Source organism: Anolis sagrei, chromosome 1 (assembly GCF_037176765.1).
Source record: "Anolis sagrei isolate rAnoSag1 chromosome 1, rAnoSag1.mat, whole genome shotgun sequence".
NCBI lineage: Eukaryota > Metazoa > Chordata > Lepidosauria > Squamata > Dactyloidae > Anolis > Anolis sagrei.
The window spans coordinates 195,338,595-195,353,937 of record NC_090021.1 but is presented as its reverse complement, the minus strand read 5'-3'; the positions used below and the strand labels follow the sequence as shown (position 1 = coordinate 195,353,937).

The 15,343-nt window shown below is 39.8% G+C and overlaps 1 protein-coding gene across 4 annotated transcripts in view; it reads right to left on the bottom strand.

Moving 5' to 3' along the window:
• The window catches only part of ABCB11 (ATP binding cassette subfamily B member 11), a 118,923-nt gene that overhangs the window by 17,210 nt on the left and 86,370 nt on the right, over positions 1–15,343 (bottom strand). For all 4 annotated transcript variants that reach the window (XM_067471774.1, XM_067471769.1, XM_060778567.2 and 1 more), the window contains exons 17-22: positions 14,977–15,178; positions 13,139–13,202; positions 8,991–9,126; positions 3,827–3,988; positions 300–404; positions 37–198 (exon numbers count right to left, since the gene is read on the bottom strand). In XM_067471774.1, the coding sequence (XP_067327875.1) occupies positions 37–198; positions 300–404; positions 3,827–3,988; positions 8,991–9,126; positions 13,139–13,202; positions 14,977–15,178 (831 nt within the window). The remainder of the gene's footprint in view (positions 1–36; positions 199–299; positions 405–3,826; positions 3,989–8,990; positions 9,127–13,138; positions 13,203–14,976; positions 15,179–15,343) is intronic.

The window sequence follows — 15,343 nt, the reverse complement described above, 5'->3', positions numbered from 1 at the left end:
TGATGCATGAAATCACCATTATATAGACTCCCTTACCCCTTGAACCTGAGATGCATCGGTAGCAAGTCTTATAGTCAAGCCCCCTGGGCTGTTCCTATGGTCATCAAACCAACCAATTTCTTGGCCTAGCATGGCCTCAAAGCCGACCTTCCTTAACCGCCTCGTAAGCAGCTCACCGGATTTTGCAAATGTATATCCCTGAAAAAACACATATATTAATGCAATCATGTGGATCAATAAAGCTAAATGTAAGAAATGTGGGAGAGGAAGAAATGGAATAACAGCCTAGATACCAGTACCTGCAAGAACTGTGTTACAAATGATATGATTCCAACAACAACAAAGAGCAAGCAGATGCTGTTGATTTGTGACCTTTGTACTTCTTCATCAAGGACAGAGAATGTCTTTGGAGAAAGAAAAGAAGATGCCTTAATATTAGAGAACGTTGTAACACAAGGCAAACAGAAGTTTATTGTGAGCCTCCTGCCTGGTATTTGTGTAACATGATTGTAATTATATGTAAGCGCAAACATTGGCATAGTCTAGAATCCTATGATGGTTTTGCAGTTGGCCTGCACATTGTTAAGAGGATCTTTCAAGATGTTCTTTTCCCATGTGTTTTACTGATAAATGGAAGAAGAACAGAGATGAACATGCTAAACCTCTTTGCAACACATTTTGGCCTTTACATGTTGAAGGCCAAAATCCAGGATTTTGAGAGTTGCTAAGCACAGTCAAGCAGGGATCCAATTGCATAAGTGATTATAAGCTCAGTCAACTGAAAACACAAAACCTCTCTTCAGGTCTTTGGTCTCTTCGATACAAAATGATTGTAGGAAAGAGTATGCAAATTGGGAGGGAACTAACATATAAGACCTATTTCCCCCTCTATGCATCTTTTGAACTCATGGGGAAAAGGGGGCTCAACTTAGACCCCACAGATATCTCAGTGTGGTTCTGTCACAAGTTTGTATCTGTGCTGATTTATTGATCTTAGTGGCACTGGTATTGAACTCCACTGGTGTCATCCAGTATTTTTCATGAGTATTTTCTCCTTAACTAATTGTTTAAAAAGAAAGAAATGTGAGGCATGAAGCCTTTCAAGATGGGAAACCAGACTCTCTGACCTGAAATTATAAGCCCAACCCAAATTCCTTACGCAGATCAAGGTGTGTAACAACAAAAACCATGAGAACATAAGGGGAAAAAAACCAATGAAATGAAAAATCAACATGCAAAACAAAATTGTTTTACTACTAGGAATCTGTACTATTTAAATCAAGGATACGCCTCTTTATAAGTGTCAAGGGTCAATATCCCTCCAGGCCTGCTTGGCTCTGTTGTCTTGATTAGATATCTTTAAATGTTCATCTTAAACATAGTGTCCTTTAGTCTTGAACAGTGGTTCTCAACCTGCAGGTCCCCAGATGTTTTGGGCTTCAACTCCAATAAATCCTAACAGCTGGTAAACTGGCTGGGTTTCCTGGGAGTTGACGGCCAAAACACCTGGGGACCCACAGGCTGAGAACCACTGGTCTTGACTAACGGAAATCAGAGAGCAAGTTTTTGCCTTTGACCATAGACAGGCTTTCTGGTATTTGAAGAAAGCCATTTTGTCCCTGCACAGGCTTCTATTTTAGGCTATATACTGTACTCATTTTTTCTCTTGTTTCTTTTGAGCTCATATTTCATATTTCTGATACCACTGGCTAGCAATTTGTCTATATGTTCCTTAAAATGTGACACTCAAAACCAGATACACTCCTTTTTATATCCATAATTAAGAAGAAGAGTATTTATTGTCATTGAAGACACTGATGATACTAAACTACACTAAAATCTGGAAAAGATCAGCAATCAAGGTGTTATTAATAACTTAGTTTAGAATAATCATCTATGCAGCTTTGAAGCAGAGCAAGGAAGCAATTATTAGAGAAAAGAAATAGCAAGTAATGAGACTTTGAACAGTCAGCTTTGGAAAGGCCCACTAAGTCACTAATGAGTTTTCTCTCTGATAAACATTTGTTTGACATTTTCTCTTAACCCTTAGAAAGTCAAATGCAATTATTTCCTCATTAGGAAATGTGAAATTAAATATGCATATCGGAGACATATCCAAAAGCAAAGCAGGAATATTTCATCCTTTCTAAAACATGCATAATGTCCCACTACCTTTGACACTCCTCAAAGGGAGAACTTGGCTCCGATCTACCACAGCATCAAACATGTTTTCCAGTAAAACAAGGCAGCATGAAGAAAGTGGCCAATTAATCACAGGGGCAAAGGCAGTTGCGCCACTCCACTGACCTAAAAGCATTTGCATTCAGTACTGATAAAATTATATTGATTTTCCTTATTATTGGATTCTCAGAAATACAAGTTGTGAGACAAATATTTTTAAAATTAGCTAGCTCCAGAAAATCAAATAAATAGATTAGCATTCATAATCCCAAATCACTTGCTAAAAGGTTAGCACGTGGTTCGAGTCAGTCTTTTGTCATTAGGCTATTTACTGGGATAGGCAAGAAAAAAAAGATAAAATCAGTAACAAAAAGGAATATTTTCTGGCCTGCAAAGAGGAGGAGGAGAAAAGAAGAAGAAGAAAGGAACAGAAGTCTGAGGGTGATTGTAAATGTTGGAAACAGTGGCTACGTAACATCCGATTTACTGATGAGTAATAACAAGAGCAAATAACTTGGTGGGTTTAAGAAGGAGTCATGTGGATAAGCTCTAACCAGTTCCACTATCCTACTTACCTGAGAAATATCTGTTTCTTGTCTGTCTGTCTGTCTGTCGTCGTGGTTTCAACTTACACAGATTTGATTATTCAACCTATTTGATTAAAATATCCTTTCATGTAATCTCTAGGTCCTCAGCTGTGAATCTGTGGACAACTTCCTTTGGTCACACCGGAGGACCTAGAGATTCCCAGAAAGAATAACACCTTAAGAATATCTTGGTTCTTCAGTGTGATTCTGTGTTCATCTTCCAGTGGATATTGATCACAGAGTCATGCTGAATTACCTATAGCAGTGGTTCTCAAACTGTTGGTCTCCAGGAGTTTTGGCCTACAACTCCCAGAAATTTCAGCCACTTTACCAGCTATTAGGATTTCTGGGAGTTGAAGGCTGAAACATCTGGGGAACCACATTTTGAGAACAACTGAGCTAGAAAGAAGTTCTCTCAGGTTAAAAAAAAGGAATTTTATTATTTGCAATTTTTCACTTCCATGGGGGTTTTGTGCCCGTAATCCCAGCATTTGTTAAGGGCTGACCATATATGTATATGTATTTACTAAATTATGATTAATAGGGAAGGAACACTGATTGGCCAGGGTTCTGTCTCATCTGCACATGCAATGATCTTCCAGAGATGGGTACAAAACCTGGTCAAAGAGGGACCCTTCTCATGTGTGGAAGCCCTGAACCACTGTATGGCAAAAACAGGGGTAGCTATAAAAGTATTACAGCAGTGCAGCAATAGCAGTGGAGGAGTTTGCCAGCAAATTTCCAACTCTGTTCTTGTCTTCCATTTTCACTCAATACATAGAGACACAGGAAATATTTTGAACATACTGAAATGCAAGCCAATTCATACAGCTTTTTCCAGCACAGATGCAGCACACAGCTGTAGGTTTCACTCAAAATTGTTTGGGTATAAGACAGAACGGTCTAGCATGGTGATAGATTTCCATACAATTAAAAACATTTGTGCATGGGGCATTTTGGATACCTTGTGATATAACATCTGCCCAGACTTCCACTCAGACCTCTGAGTAGAAATTAAATGATTCAATACAAAGCAAAGGAATCTGGTCATGTCCTACCCCAAGAATCTGACTGAACAGCAGGGCATAAAGTGGACTGACTGCTCCATTGACAGCTGCTCCCAGTGATCCAACCACCATATAAGGCCATTCCGGAGCATTGTATTTCAAGATCCTGGCAACATTAGCAGGTTCTACTTCCTCCTGTACTGTGAGTAGTTCCTTTTTTAAAAAAAAGAAGAAGAGGTGAGCTGGGATAGTCATGCTGAACTTGAAGAGAGGTTTATTTTACCAACATATCAACATATAACAGCAGCCTCAGATATTTCTGAGAAATACCGAACTTCCTCTTACATTCTACTATGGCGAGGGAGATTTCCATGTGTACCGAGAGTGATTAGAGATTTCATTCCCAACCTTTGTTCCTTTTTTTGCAATTTTTTATATTTATTTATAGAATTATCCATCAAAATGTATAAGTATACATTCCTTCTTCTTTCTACTATATCTTAAACAGTGGAGCATGCCATATCATATATAATCCAACAGTGAACGAAGAAAAAGATCAAAAACAGCTATAGATTCTAGATCAGTGGTTCCTAACCTTTGTTCTTCCAGGTGTTTTGGACTTCAACTCCCAGAAAGCCCAGCCATCTTATCACCTAGGAATTGTGGGACCTGAAGTCCAAAACACCTGGAGGAACAAAGGTTGGGAACCACTGATCTAGAATCTAAATTCCTTTCTTTTGGAGAGCTCGGTAGAAGCAAAGCATTTGCAAATCTACTGGCCTGTGTATTGATATCTAGACTCATTGACAATTTTATGTATGGAGCTTTTCGGAACACTTTGCTATAACATTGTGCTTTTGAGAAAATTCTCACTGTTCTTTTCAGCAGATATGATCAGTGGTAACATAATATTCCAACCATTTGAAAAATGGTAGCATGAGCAGAGACAAAAATGGCCAACACTTCCCCTGTTAAAAGTCCCAACCCTTTTTCACTCCTCTCAGGCCCATTCCAGACAGGCCCTTTATCCCAAGATCTGATCCCAGATTATCTGGCAATGTAGACTCATATATTCCAGTTTAAAGCAGAAATTCTGGGATCAGCTCCTGGGATATAGGGCCTGTCTGGAAGGGCCCCCAGAATCCAGAGACTTTAAGCCTTACAAAGAGGGAAAGCTGTCTGACAGCACATCAGACCACTGGTCCATCCAACCCAGGTTTGCCACCGCCACCAATTGGGAGAGGCTTTGAGGAATTTAGGTAGGGCTGTTTCCCCACCCTATCTGGAAGTAGCAAGGATTGAATTTAGAACAATTTGCATGCAAAGTTCTAACTCTGGGATATGGACTCTTCTTGGATTTATCCCACTGTGTATATATAACACTTCTTTAACTCTTCTCTCCATGCTCTGCTCAATGGATTAAACCTTTGTGCCGGCAAGACTGCTGACTGACAGGTCAGAGGTTTGGGTCTGGGGAGAGTGGGCTGAGCTTCCTCTATCAGCTCCAGCTCCCCACGTGGGGACATGTGAGAAGTCTCCCACAAGGATGGTAAAACATCAAAAACAGCCAGGAACCCCCTGGGCAACAGTCGGCCAATTCTCAAGTCGCTCCTGATGTGAAAAAAATATATCTGTGCTACCTATCCAAGTCTTTCAGCCAAAAACCTTGAATTTTTAAACCACTAGTGGGAATGAGATTTTACAGCACACTTCTAAAAATAGACTAGATCCACTCTATTTTTAACCACAATAATTGTTAAGTATGACCTAGATTACTTAAAGAACCAAGGAGCTGTTAAACCTATTTCTTTCCTGTGCCACTTAAGATAGCAAGTGCACTATCATGTGGTTGAACACTCTTCCATGCAAATGTAAATAAAATTACATAGATAACTAAATAAAAATGAATAAATCCTGCCCATGGAAAACTAAATGCCGGAATAATTAGTTCTGTTCTTGTCTTCTTTATGATATGCTTTGTTAAACATTCAACAATAAAATCCCCTTCCCATGAAGCGCAGAAGCATTTTTCTTCTTCTTCTTCTTCTTCTTCTTCTTCTTCTTCTTATTATTATTATTATTATTATTATTATTTACCTATACTAATATAAACCTACATGAAAAGGATAATTAAAGTGCATGAAGGTATATGTTACAGGTGAGAAACATGTGGCATACCACAAGTTATTGAATTGCAACTCCCATCTGCCTTAATAATACAGCCAATAATGTAGGATTCTAGACCATTATTATTATTATTATCATCATTATCATCATTATTATTATTGGCATTTGTATCCCGTCCCTTTTCAACCTCCGAAGGGGGACTTAGGACGGTTTACATTAGTAACGGTGCAAGACCGCTGCATCAAAATTACAATAATATAACACAATCAAATCCAAAACAATAATTATTTATTTATTTGTCGTGTTAGAACAACCAGTCTAACAGAACAAAGCAAACAAACAGAAAAATACACAACTTGTGAGTTTGGTAGCTGGTTAAATGTCCTTTGACCAGTATCTGGCCACTTGGAGTGCTTCCGGTGTTGCTGCAAGAAGGTCCTCCATTGTGCATGTGGCAGGGCTCAGGTTGCATTGCAGCAAGTGGTCAGTGGTTTGTTCTTCTCCACACTCGCATGTCGAGGATTCTACTTTGTAGCCCCATTTTTGAAGGTTGGCTCTGCATCTCGTGGTGCCAGAGCGCAGTCTGTTCAATGCCTTCCAAGTCGCCCAGTCTTCTGTGTGCCCAGGAGGGAGTCTCTCATTTGGTATCAGCCATTGGTTGAGGTGCTGGGTTTGAGCCTGCCACTTTTGGACTCTCGCTTGCTGAGGTGTTCCAGCGAGTGTCTCTGTAGATCTTAGAAAACTATGTCTAGATTTAAGTCGTTGGCGTGCTGGCTGATACCCAAATAGGGGATGAGCTGGAGATGTCTCAGCCTTGGTCCTTTCACTATTGGCTGCTACTTCCCGGCGGATGCCAGGTGGTGCAATACCGGCTAAGCAGTGTAATTTCTCCAGTGGTGTAGGGCGCAGACACCCCGTGATAATGCGGCATGTCTCATTAAGAGCCACATCCACTGTTTTAGTATGGTGAGATGTGTTCCACACTGGGCATGCATACTCAGCAGCAGAGTAGCACAGCACAAGGGCAGATGTCTTCACTGTATCTGGTTGTGATCCCCAGGTTGTGCCAGTCAGCTTTCGTATGATATTGTTTCTAGCACCCACTTTTTGCTTGATGTTCAGGCAGTGCTTCTTGTAGGTAAGAGCACAGTCCAGAGTGACTCCCAGGTATTTGGGTGTGCTGCAATGCTCCAGTGGGATTCCTTCCCAGGTGATCTTCAGAGCTCGGGATGCTTCTCTGTTCTTGAGATGAAAGGCACATGTCTGTGTTTTAGAAGGGTTAGGGATCAGCTGGTTTTCCCTGTAGTAGGCAGTAAGAGCACCTAGAGCTTCGGAGAGTTTCTGTTCAATAATAATTAAAACCAATACATATAACATTAATGAAAACAATAAAACAAAGTCACAATGTCATCTGCCGCAACGCCATTCCAGTCAATGTCCATTATAGTGGGAATTACATCTGCTGCCCGAAGGCCTGGTCCCAAAACCACAATTTTAAATTTTTTTCTGAAGGCCAAGAGGGATGGAGTCGACCATATAGCCCAACAATATCTGTGGAGTCCATATATACTCCCCAACCCTGACATACATAAGCAAATAATAGAAATTGGAATAGATGATCACAAGAAAAATCTGAGGAGACCAAATTTGCAAGATTACTCAAGAAACACTAGATTTCAATTCAAAATCTTATTAACATGTTATTTAACAGAGTCAAGTGGGTTGTTTATAATTAGATTTCAACAGGAATTTTAATATATCAGTCTCTGGTACGTAGTCAATTGAAAATCTAACCTGTGCTTAAAACCATGTCGGTACTCATATTTACTGAAAACAGTTTCTGTCCATTTATATGTTCAGTATTGTGTATCTATTCTAGGGTTGGATAAGTTCATTCAGAAGGGCCTAAAAGTCATAAAAAACTTCCAACTTTTGACTTCCAAAGCAGTTTTGAACCATGCAGGAAAGGTAGGAGGGGCAAATCTGAATTTGAACCACTTTCCTTTTTTTCGGAAATATTCCATAATGTTCAGATGTCTCCCAAGGTTATTCTATTCCTTCCTTCTCCGCTTTCCCTCCTCTTCTTGTCCCCCTCCCTCGGCTTGTGCTGGGTGAGGGACAAGAAGAAGAGGGAAAGCGGAGTTGGAAATTTTTCCCTTCTCCTCTTTCCCTCCTCTTTTTGTGGCTGGTGGCCTGAGGCACAGCAGGGAAGGCCTGCCTGTGTGGCTCCGGAGGCCAGGGAGGCAGGCAGGCGCCCTCGGGATAGGCCAGGAGGAGCAGCTGCACAAGCGCTCAAAGTCACGGGAGTGCGAGTGGAGCCGGTGGCACTTATTGCAGAATGGAACACCCCCGATAAGTAAGGGAACACTGTACTATGATTTCTGTTCTCCACCAATTTAACACAGTTTGTGCCACACAAAGAAAGTTTCTGGAGTAGAACAACTACTTTCAAAGTAAAGACCGCCCAATAAAACAGGAAATAACACTTTCAAACCAGGAAAATATTTTCTTTATTATTAAAAATGTTTTTTGTAAAAACTTTGGAAATTCTTCAAAAATCCATGGAGAACTCAAAGGTGAGCTAACAGTGGTCCATGTGTTCTACCACTGTAGCAAGTTTCATCATGATAGGTCTAAAAATGAGGGAGGGAGACTCTCCTGAAGTTTCCCCAGTGCCAGTGCTGTTTTTTTTCCTACTGCGCAAGCGTGTCCACCATTAATGAAGTGATTCAGAAGTTTCTGAAGTTTTGGAAAATTTTGAATTTTTTTTTTGAGAAATTCGGAAGTGACTTTAGAATCGAACCACCAGTGCCCCTACATCCTAAATGAGTTTTGAACCAATTTTTTTGATCAACCAAGCCTAATCCATTAAAGTAACCTGACTGACAATGTACTATACTATAAAAAATCATTTTGTAATTAATATTATCTATCACATTCACTTCATCTGCATTTAATATTCTCCTTTTTATGCTGCACACACACACAAAACCACACAAGGAAGAATTAATGTTCAGATTTTCATTTTATAGCAAATAAAGCCTAGGAAATGGACACTTGTCTCTCCTTGATAAAGAATATTACCAACCTTTTGCAGTGACTTATCATTTCCTTCATACTGAATTGGGCTGTAATTATTCTCTGAATGGTCTCCCACCGTTGATACTGGATGGTCTGGGACTAGGTTTGATAACTGAGATCTGGTACGCTGTCGAAGAGAAGCCCTAGAAAGAGAAATAAAGAGAAAAAGAATAAAGAGAAATGCCCACATTTTAAAAACATCAGCATGAAGAGTTTATATCATCACATGGAACCCAGTAAAATAAAATGGCACCATATTGGGGAGGCTTTTCTCCTATTCAGTCCTTTCTTGTTGTGATATCGTCTATATTCAAATGTGAACACCAATGGTTGTGTAGCCAATAGGGTACTACACATGCACAAGAGTGAACTATCATTAGATTCATTAAAATCCCAGGATTTGCCATGTAGACAATGGGATGGGGAAGGGTCTCTAGCTCTTTCCTAATATTAGGCTGAGTCACCCCTCCTGAAATGCTCAGGAAAATTTGGAGCACCAAGACTCTCAGGAATTCTAATTCTAAGTAAAGTGAATGATCATTATATTTCTCTTGCTTTCATGATACCCAGATAATTACCACCTTTTGTTGAATGATGATGATTACAAAGACAAATGATGGTTTTAATTCTGAAACATGCCAGTGAGTAGTGAAAATTAATAATGGTCCGCCTGCCAATGTCAAATCCTCACATGTTAAAGATAATTCTGGGGTGCCTGATTTACAAATGCAAAACATCTTTAGGAAGAATATCAAAAACGAAGTTTAGGGAGAATGCCAAGAAACCGCCTACTGAGGATTGGGCAAGCTCAGTGAACACAGAATGATATCTTCTTTTCTATAGGAGGAAATAGAAAACCAGGTGGAAAGAGAAATGGAAAGCATTGGCTGAAATTCTAAACAGGCATAATATCACATTGCTCTGTTACAGTTATATAAATCAGTGGGAACAGGAATGTCACTCTCCCTGATTAAGTAGATTAAGCACCACTGCTATAGATGAAATAATGGAGAAGCAATTTTCCTTAAACGCAATGAGGTTTACTTCCAAACAGTTATACATATCATTGCTGCTGTCTTGTTGTGACTCGTACTAATTCCAAAGAGAGTTTGTTGGCCACATTCCTGCTAAATTCATGAGCAAATGATTGTATATAATCTTGTTGATGACATACACTGGTATAAACTTGGGTTATGTCAGCATAAATCATTCCACAGAGGGGGAGTGGTTTACTTTCAAAACTACTGCACTCCAAGGAAGGTGGCATCTCTAGCAGGAGAATGCCTTGCATGGTCATTCAAGAGCTGGAGAATTGGGGGTACCCAAACAGTAGTTGGCAGCAGTTTTGCAGCTGGGCAATGAAAGAAGACATTGTATTCCTGGATGTTTACTGAGTATTAGAAGTTCAGGGTCAGGAGGAAAACAGGCAGAACAGCACTGGCAAAAAAGTATGCTGGAGGATCTCAGTCAAGGGCTGAATTGGCCCCAGAATCAAATACACAATTTCCATGTGACAGATTTGCATGTGATTGCTCAGCGATTGCAAAGATGCCTCTGTGTATTTCTCTCCTTTCTGCCAGCTTGAAAGCAAAAGAAAGAAAACAACTTCGCAACCTGCCCATTTTAAAAAAAATCACAACTGGAGACATCCATATATCTCTTCTTATAATGTATCACAGAATAATAGAGGAGAAAAAATCAGAGGCTTGTTCATAAAACATAGAACTACTGTGGTTAGGCCCTTGTCAATGTATTTCTAAACAGTATGAGTTTCAAGATTATTTTTGCATTCGTGGAACAGTTGTTCCGACTCAGAACAAAGCTTACAAACTTAGATATTATTCCATTAAGAGGATGCTCATTTCACAATAACAACCATGTTTCAAAGCCTTTAGTGAAAATAATCAGGTTTCAGACAAGCACTTCAACTCTGCTGGTGAACTATATTTAAAATTCTTCTCTGTATAAAGCAGATTTATGAGACAAGCTTGTCTCTTCTGGTGAATACCAATTGTTGTAAACCGATTTCCATTTAAAAGGATCAGAACCCCAAGGGGGTGCCCATTGAAAGTGAATGCTGTATGCAGTTTTTTAAAAAATAGAATAGCTTTGCACGTATGGCAACGGTTCATGACAGACAATGCCTACATAATTAAATATAAAATTTAGCATCCCCCATGCATAGTACTTCTGTTTTCTATATATGGTTGTGAAAGCTGGACATTGAAGAACTGTAACAGGGGAAAAATCAACTCATTTCAAATGTGGTGCTCGGGGAGGGTTCTGTGCATACCACAGACTACCAAAAAACAAACAAGCAAGTGAGCTCAAGAATAAATTAAGCCAGAACTCTCCCTAGAAGCCAAAATGACTAAACTGAAGCTATCATATTTTGGAAATACTGAGTGGCATTTCATTAGGTAAACACATATGCGTCATTTTCCCTTACACCTGAAACTCCAGGGTTCTCAAGAGATATCTTCCATTGACAATCAGGATGCAGCAGGATTATGCTCACCAACAATCTGTGATGTGATAAGGAATTGCAACAGAGATCTTGCTTCTGATTGGCACAGCTTTGCTTTCTGGTGGGAGGAGGATGGAAGCCCCATTTTGCTATGTCCCAATTCCCAGCAGGTGACAATACTAGTTACACATTCATATCTAACTTAAGGAACATGGGATCTCGGTTTATAATTCTGGGATGGGCCAGGTGACAATATTAGTTACATATTCTTATTTAACTCAGCAACCTAGGAGCTCTGCTGATAAATTTTGGTAAAATGTAAAGGAGTGTGAAAGTCATATTGTGAGAAGATTGATTTATTCAAGACAACTATAGGCTTGTGTTTGCAAAATGTAAGGGATTCTGTTGATGAACAGGGTTTTGGAAGTCTCCATTAATAGGCGTTGCCATAAGAGACGTAAGAGCAAATAACCACACTAATAAATGACAATATTTGCTCTAGTCACTGAAGCCAATGCAATTAAAAGCTGAATACAAGCTATGCTAGCTAATCACGTCCTTTCACCTGATTCTTCAATTACCTAGTTATCTACTTCACCAACCACAGGTCTGCTTTTACTTTTAGGGAATCTGAAGCAGTCACCATAGGGATCAAATGATGGCAACATGGTCAACTTCCTCCTGGTTGGCCATATGATGATTTGATTGCGCTTTTCTTACATGGCCAGGGGTTAAACTGGATGGCCGATGTGATCTCTTTGAACTCTATGATTCTATGATCCATATCTGTACATATTTTGTAATCGCAATACAACTTGGGTAAAAGTATGATAGCTGGGACCGAGTGCTGGTAGTGCTACACTGATTCTGGAATGGTGGTTGTGAATGAGGAACACGTGTGTGACCACATGGTTGAGAGAGTGAGCGGAGAGCAGGTGGAGTGAGAGATGCAGGCGGGACTAAGTCAGCAAGATAGTTCGTAGGAATGGAAGACGAGCCCAACGCAGGTCAGAAAAGGGGGACAGAAAGGGGGGACAGAAAGGGGGAACAATAAACAGGGAAGCATTACTTCACTGTTATCTGTGTTCCGCCTCTGTTAACTGAGTTCAATGGTATCTTGCCAGTGCATTGCGCTATGAGTTCAGTGGTATCCTGCTGCTGGATTGCACTATCAGTGTTGGCGAAACAGCGTTCTGGAATCAGTGTAGTGCTTCCAGCACTTGGTCCCAGCTATCATACTTTTACCACAACTTGCCCTAGGCTTCCTCAACTTGCCTGCAGTCTCCATGAGAACTTGAAAACCCAGTGTTTAATTTTTGGTGGGATGAGGAGATGTTGCTTTGTTCTTTGCGGCAGGCAGAAAAATGTCTTCAGACACATTACTATAACTGCACAATAAAAGGATGTGGTTCAAGGCCTTCAGTTTTGAATCAATGGGCTAAACATTGGGTTGCTGTGCGTTTCCTGGGCTGTATGGTCATGTTCCAGAAGCATTATCTCCTGATGTTTTGCCCACATCTATGGCAGATAAAAGTGACATCACACAATTTGGACATTGATCTGCAAAATCAAATAAGCACTTTCCACAAGAGCAGGATTTTTCAAATTATTTTTCTACCTTGTTTTTTCACCAGCTAACACTACATCAGGCAATGTTTTATATTAACAGTACAAAGACGTGGCCTTACCTCAGACTGGCACGGTAACTTCCCCTGCTGAAGGACTGTACTTTCTCAAGTCTTGGTTCAGATACTGCAAAACATAGAGGCTCATTAGAAGAAAAATAAAATTGCTATTAGTTACTATTTTTTTTTAAAATGGTTGTTTACACTGCAGGAAGCAAATCTATTACGAGGCCAAAAGTGTGATGAAAATCTAAGAGAACTTTTATGTTAAGGATCTTCAGTGTGCGTATTTGGCAAGCTCATCTTCATGGATTGATGCTCTGCCATGATTTTATGCCTGGCCACAAGGTAGTGGCGGCAATCTTTACCTATTCTGTTCACAGGAAAAAGGTGTTATGTGGTCCTTCACACTCCAGTACGGAATCCTCAAGTAGATTTTTCACCAAGAGTAGAATCCCCACAAAGTAGTAACCTGGGGCAGGTTTTGTTGAATTGTATAGCAGGTATGCATATAGGAGAGTTACCTAGTAAAGCTTCCCTTCAAAGTAAAATGTCATGGCAAATACATAACTGGAATGTCGGGACAAAAGTCAAACTAGAACTATTTATTCTAACATATTAATTTTGTACATTACAAGCCTTTTTAAAGAGAAGAACACTTAAATAAGCAATCTTTTGCCTCAGTCTGAAATGCTGCATTTCAGCACATCACTGGCTCTTTTGTCTCTTCTGACATGGTGAAAGCAAGAAAAAAATGATGCAATAAATGAAGAAGCACCTCTGTTGGCTGGAACTCGCCACGGTGGCATACACTAGAAAACGATGCACCCTTGAAGCAATTTACCTTCTGTGTTTGATATTTTGTAATACTGGTTTAGGAAAATCAGGAAATCCAATTTTGAAAAATACTGAGATTGACACAGTCATATCAATTTTAGCAAGTGTCAACAGTGGAGACATTCCTAAAATGAACTACAACAAAGGAACCAGCTTGTTCAGGTGTATGTGTAAAGAACTTCAGTGTGAACATCACTAACAAAGCACTCTATTACATGTGTCTTATTCCCAAGAGCAAACCTTTGACCCCACCCCGCAAAAGATTTCAGCAGCAGCTCCCAGAATCTCTGACCATGGATCATGATAGATGGGACTTTGGGGAGACGAATAGCAAGCATCTGGACAGCCAGTCTCCTCACTTATGGTCCAAGATTGAAATCCAATTTTTAGTCTCAACTAAACGATAAATAGAACTTGCCTAAATGTTGACTTATCCAGTTCGCATTAATCCAACATATCTACTTTAATTGTTAGAGTTTTTATCATTTCTTAAGTAACAAGTAGGGTGAAGTAACTACTGGGGTAATAAAGGAGCAAAGGGGCTACTCATTGTTTGAGGTGTTGGAAGGTTGGAATTTGCTGTGGTTGGAGTTCTGAAAGGCTTGTGGCGCTCTCTCTCTCTCTCTCTCTCTCTATATATATATATATATATATATATAGTCTGCTGCAAAGACAAAGGTGTGAGTTTGCTCCTTGGTCAGAGGGGGAAAGCTTCCATGATTGTCTATGAACACACATTAATCGTCATTGTGACAATTGTGGCTAACAATTGAGTTTTAAGCAAAGATTATAGTTTTATAGGAAAACAATGCTTGCCATCTCCAGTTATAAAGGTCAGAAAGCAGGCAATGGGAAAGATTCTTATCTTGGAGAGTTGATACGTACAGAGTAAAATCTGGGGTGAGCCTGACCTTCTGCAAAGCAGCTTCCTTGATTCTAATTATGCATCGGACTATAGCCTGAATCTTCATGGACCCAAAGTAATAAAAGGTTCACACTCTATTAAACTGTTATTCACTCATCAGCTTGTGCACTTTTCAAACATGCACAAACAAGATACTTGCTTTGTGTTGATTTTTCTGTGAGTGTCTTGTCTCCTTGGCTTTGCAAAGTCACTAGGGTAAAATAAACCCCTTTCCGTTCCATCAGCTCCTCGTGTTTTCCCCTTTCAACAGCTCTGCCATGTTCAAAACCAATTATGACATCAGCAGTTTTGACTGTGGATAAGCGATGGGCAATGGAGATTGCGGTGCGTCCAAGGCGAACCTGAAGGCAAGGAAAAATATTCTCAGAGAAAGCAATGGCATGAAGGAAAGTACATAAATTGTCTATTTTTATCACAATGAATCCTAGGTGGCACATGTGATGCACTGTTCATAAAAAAAACTTTATTTAATTGATGCAGAACTGACATTGTATTGTATAATTGAT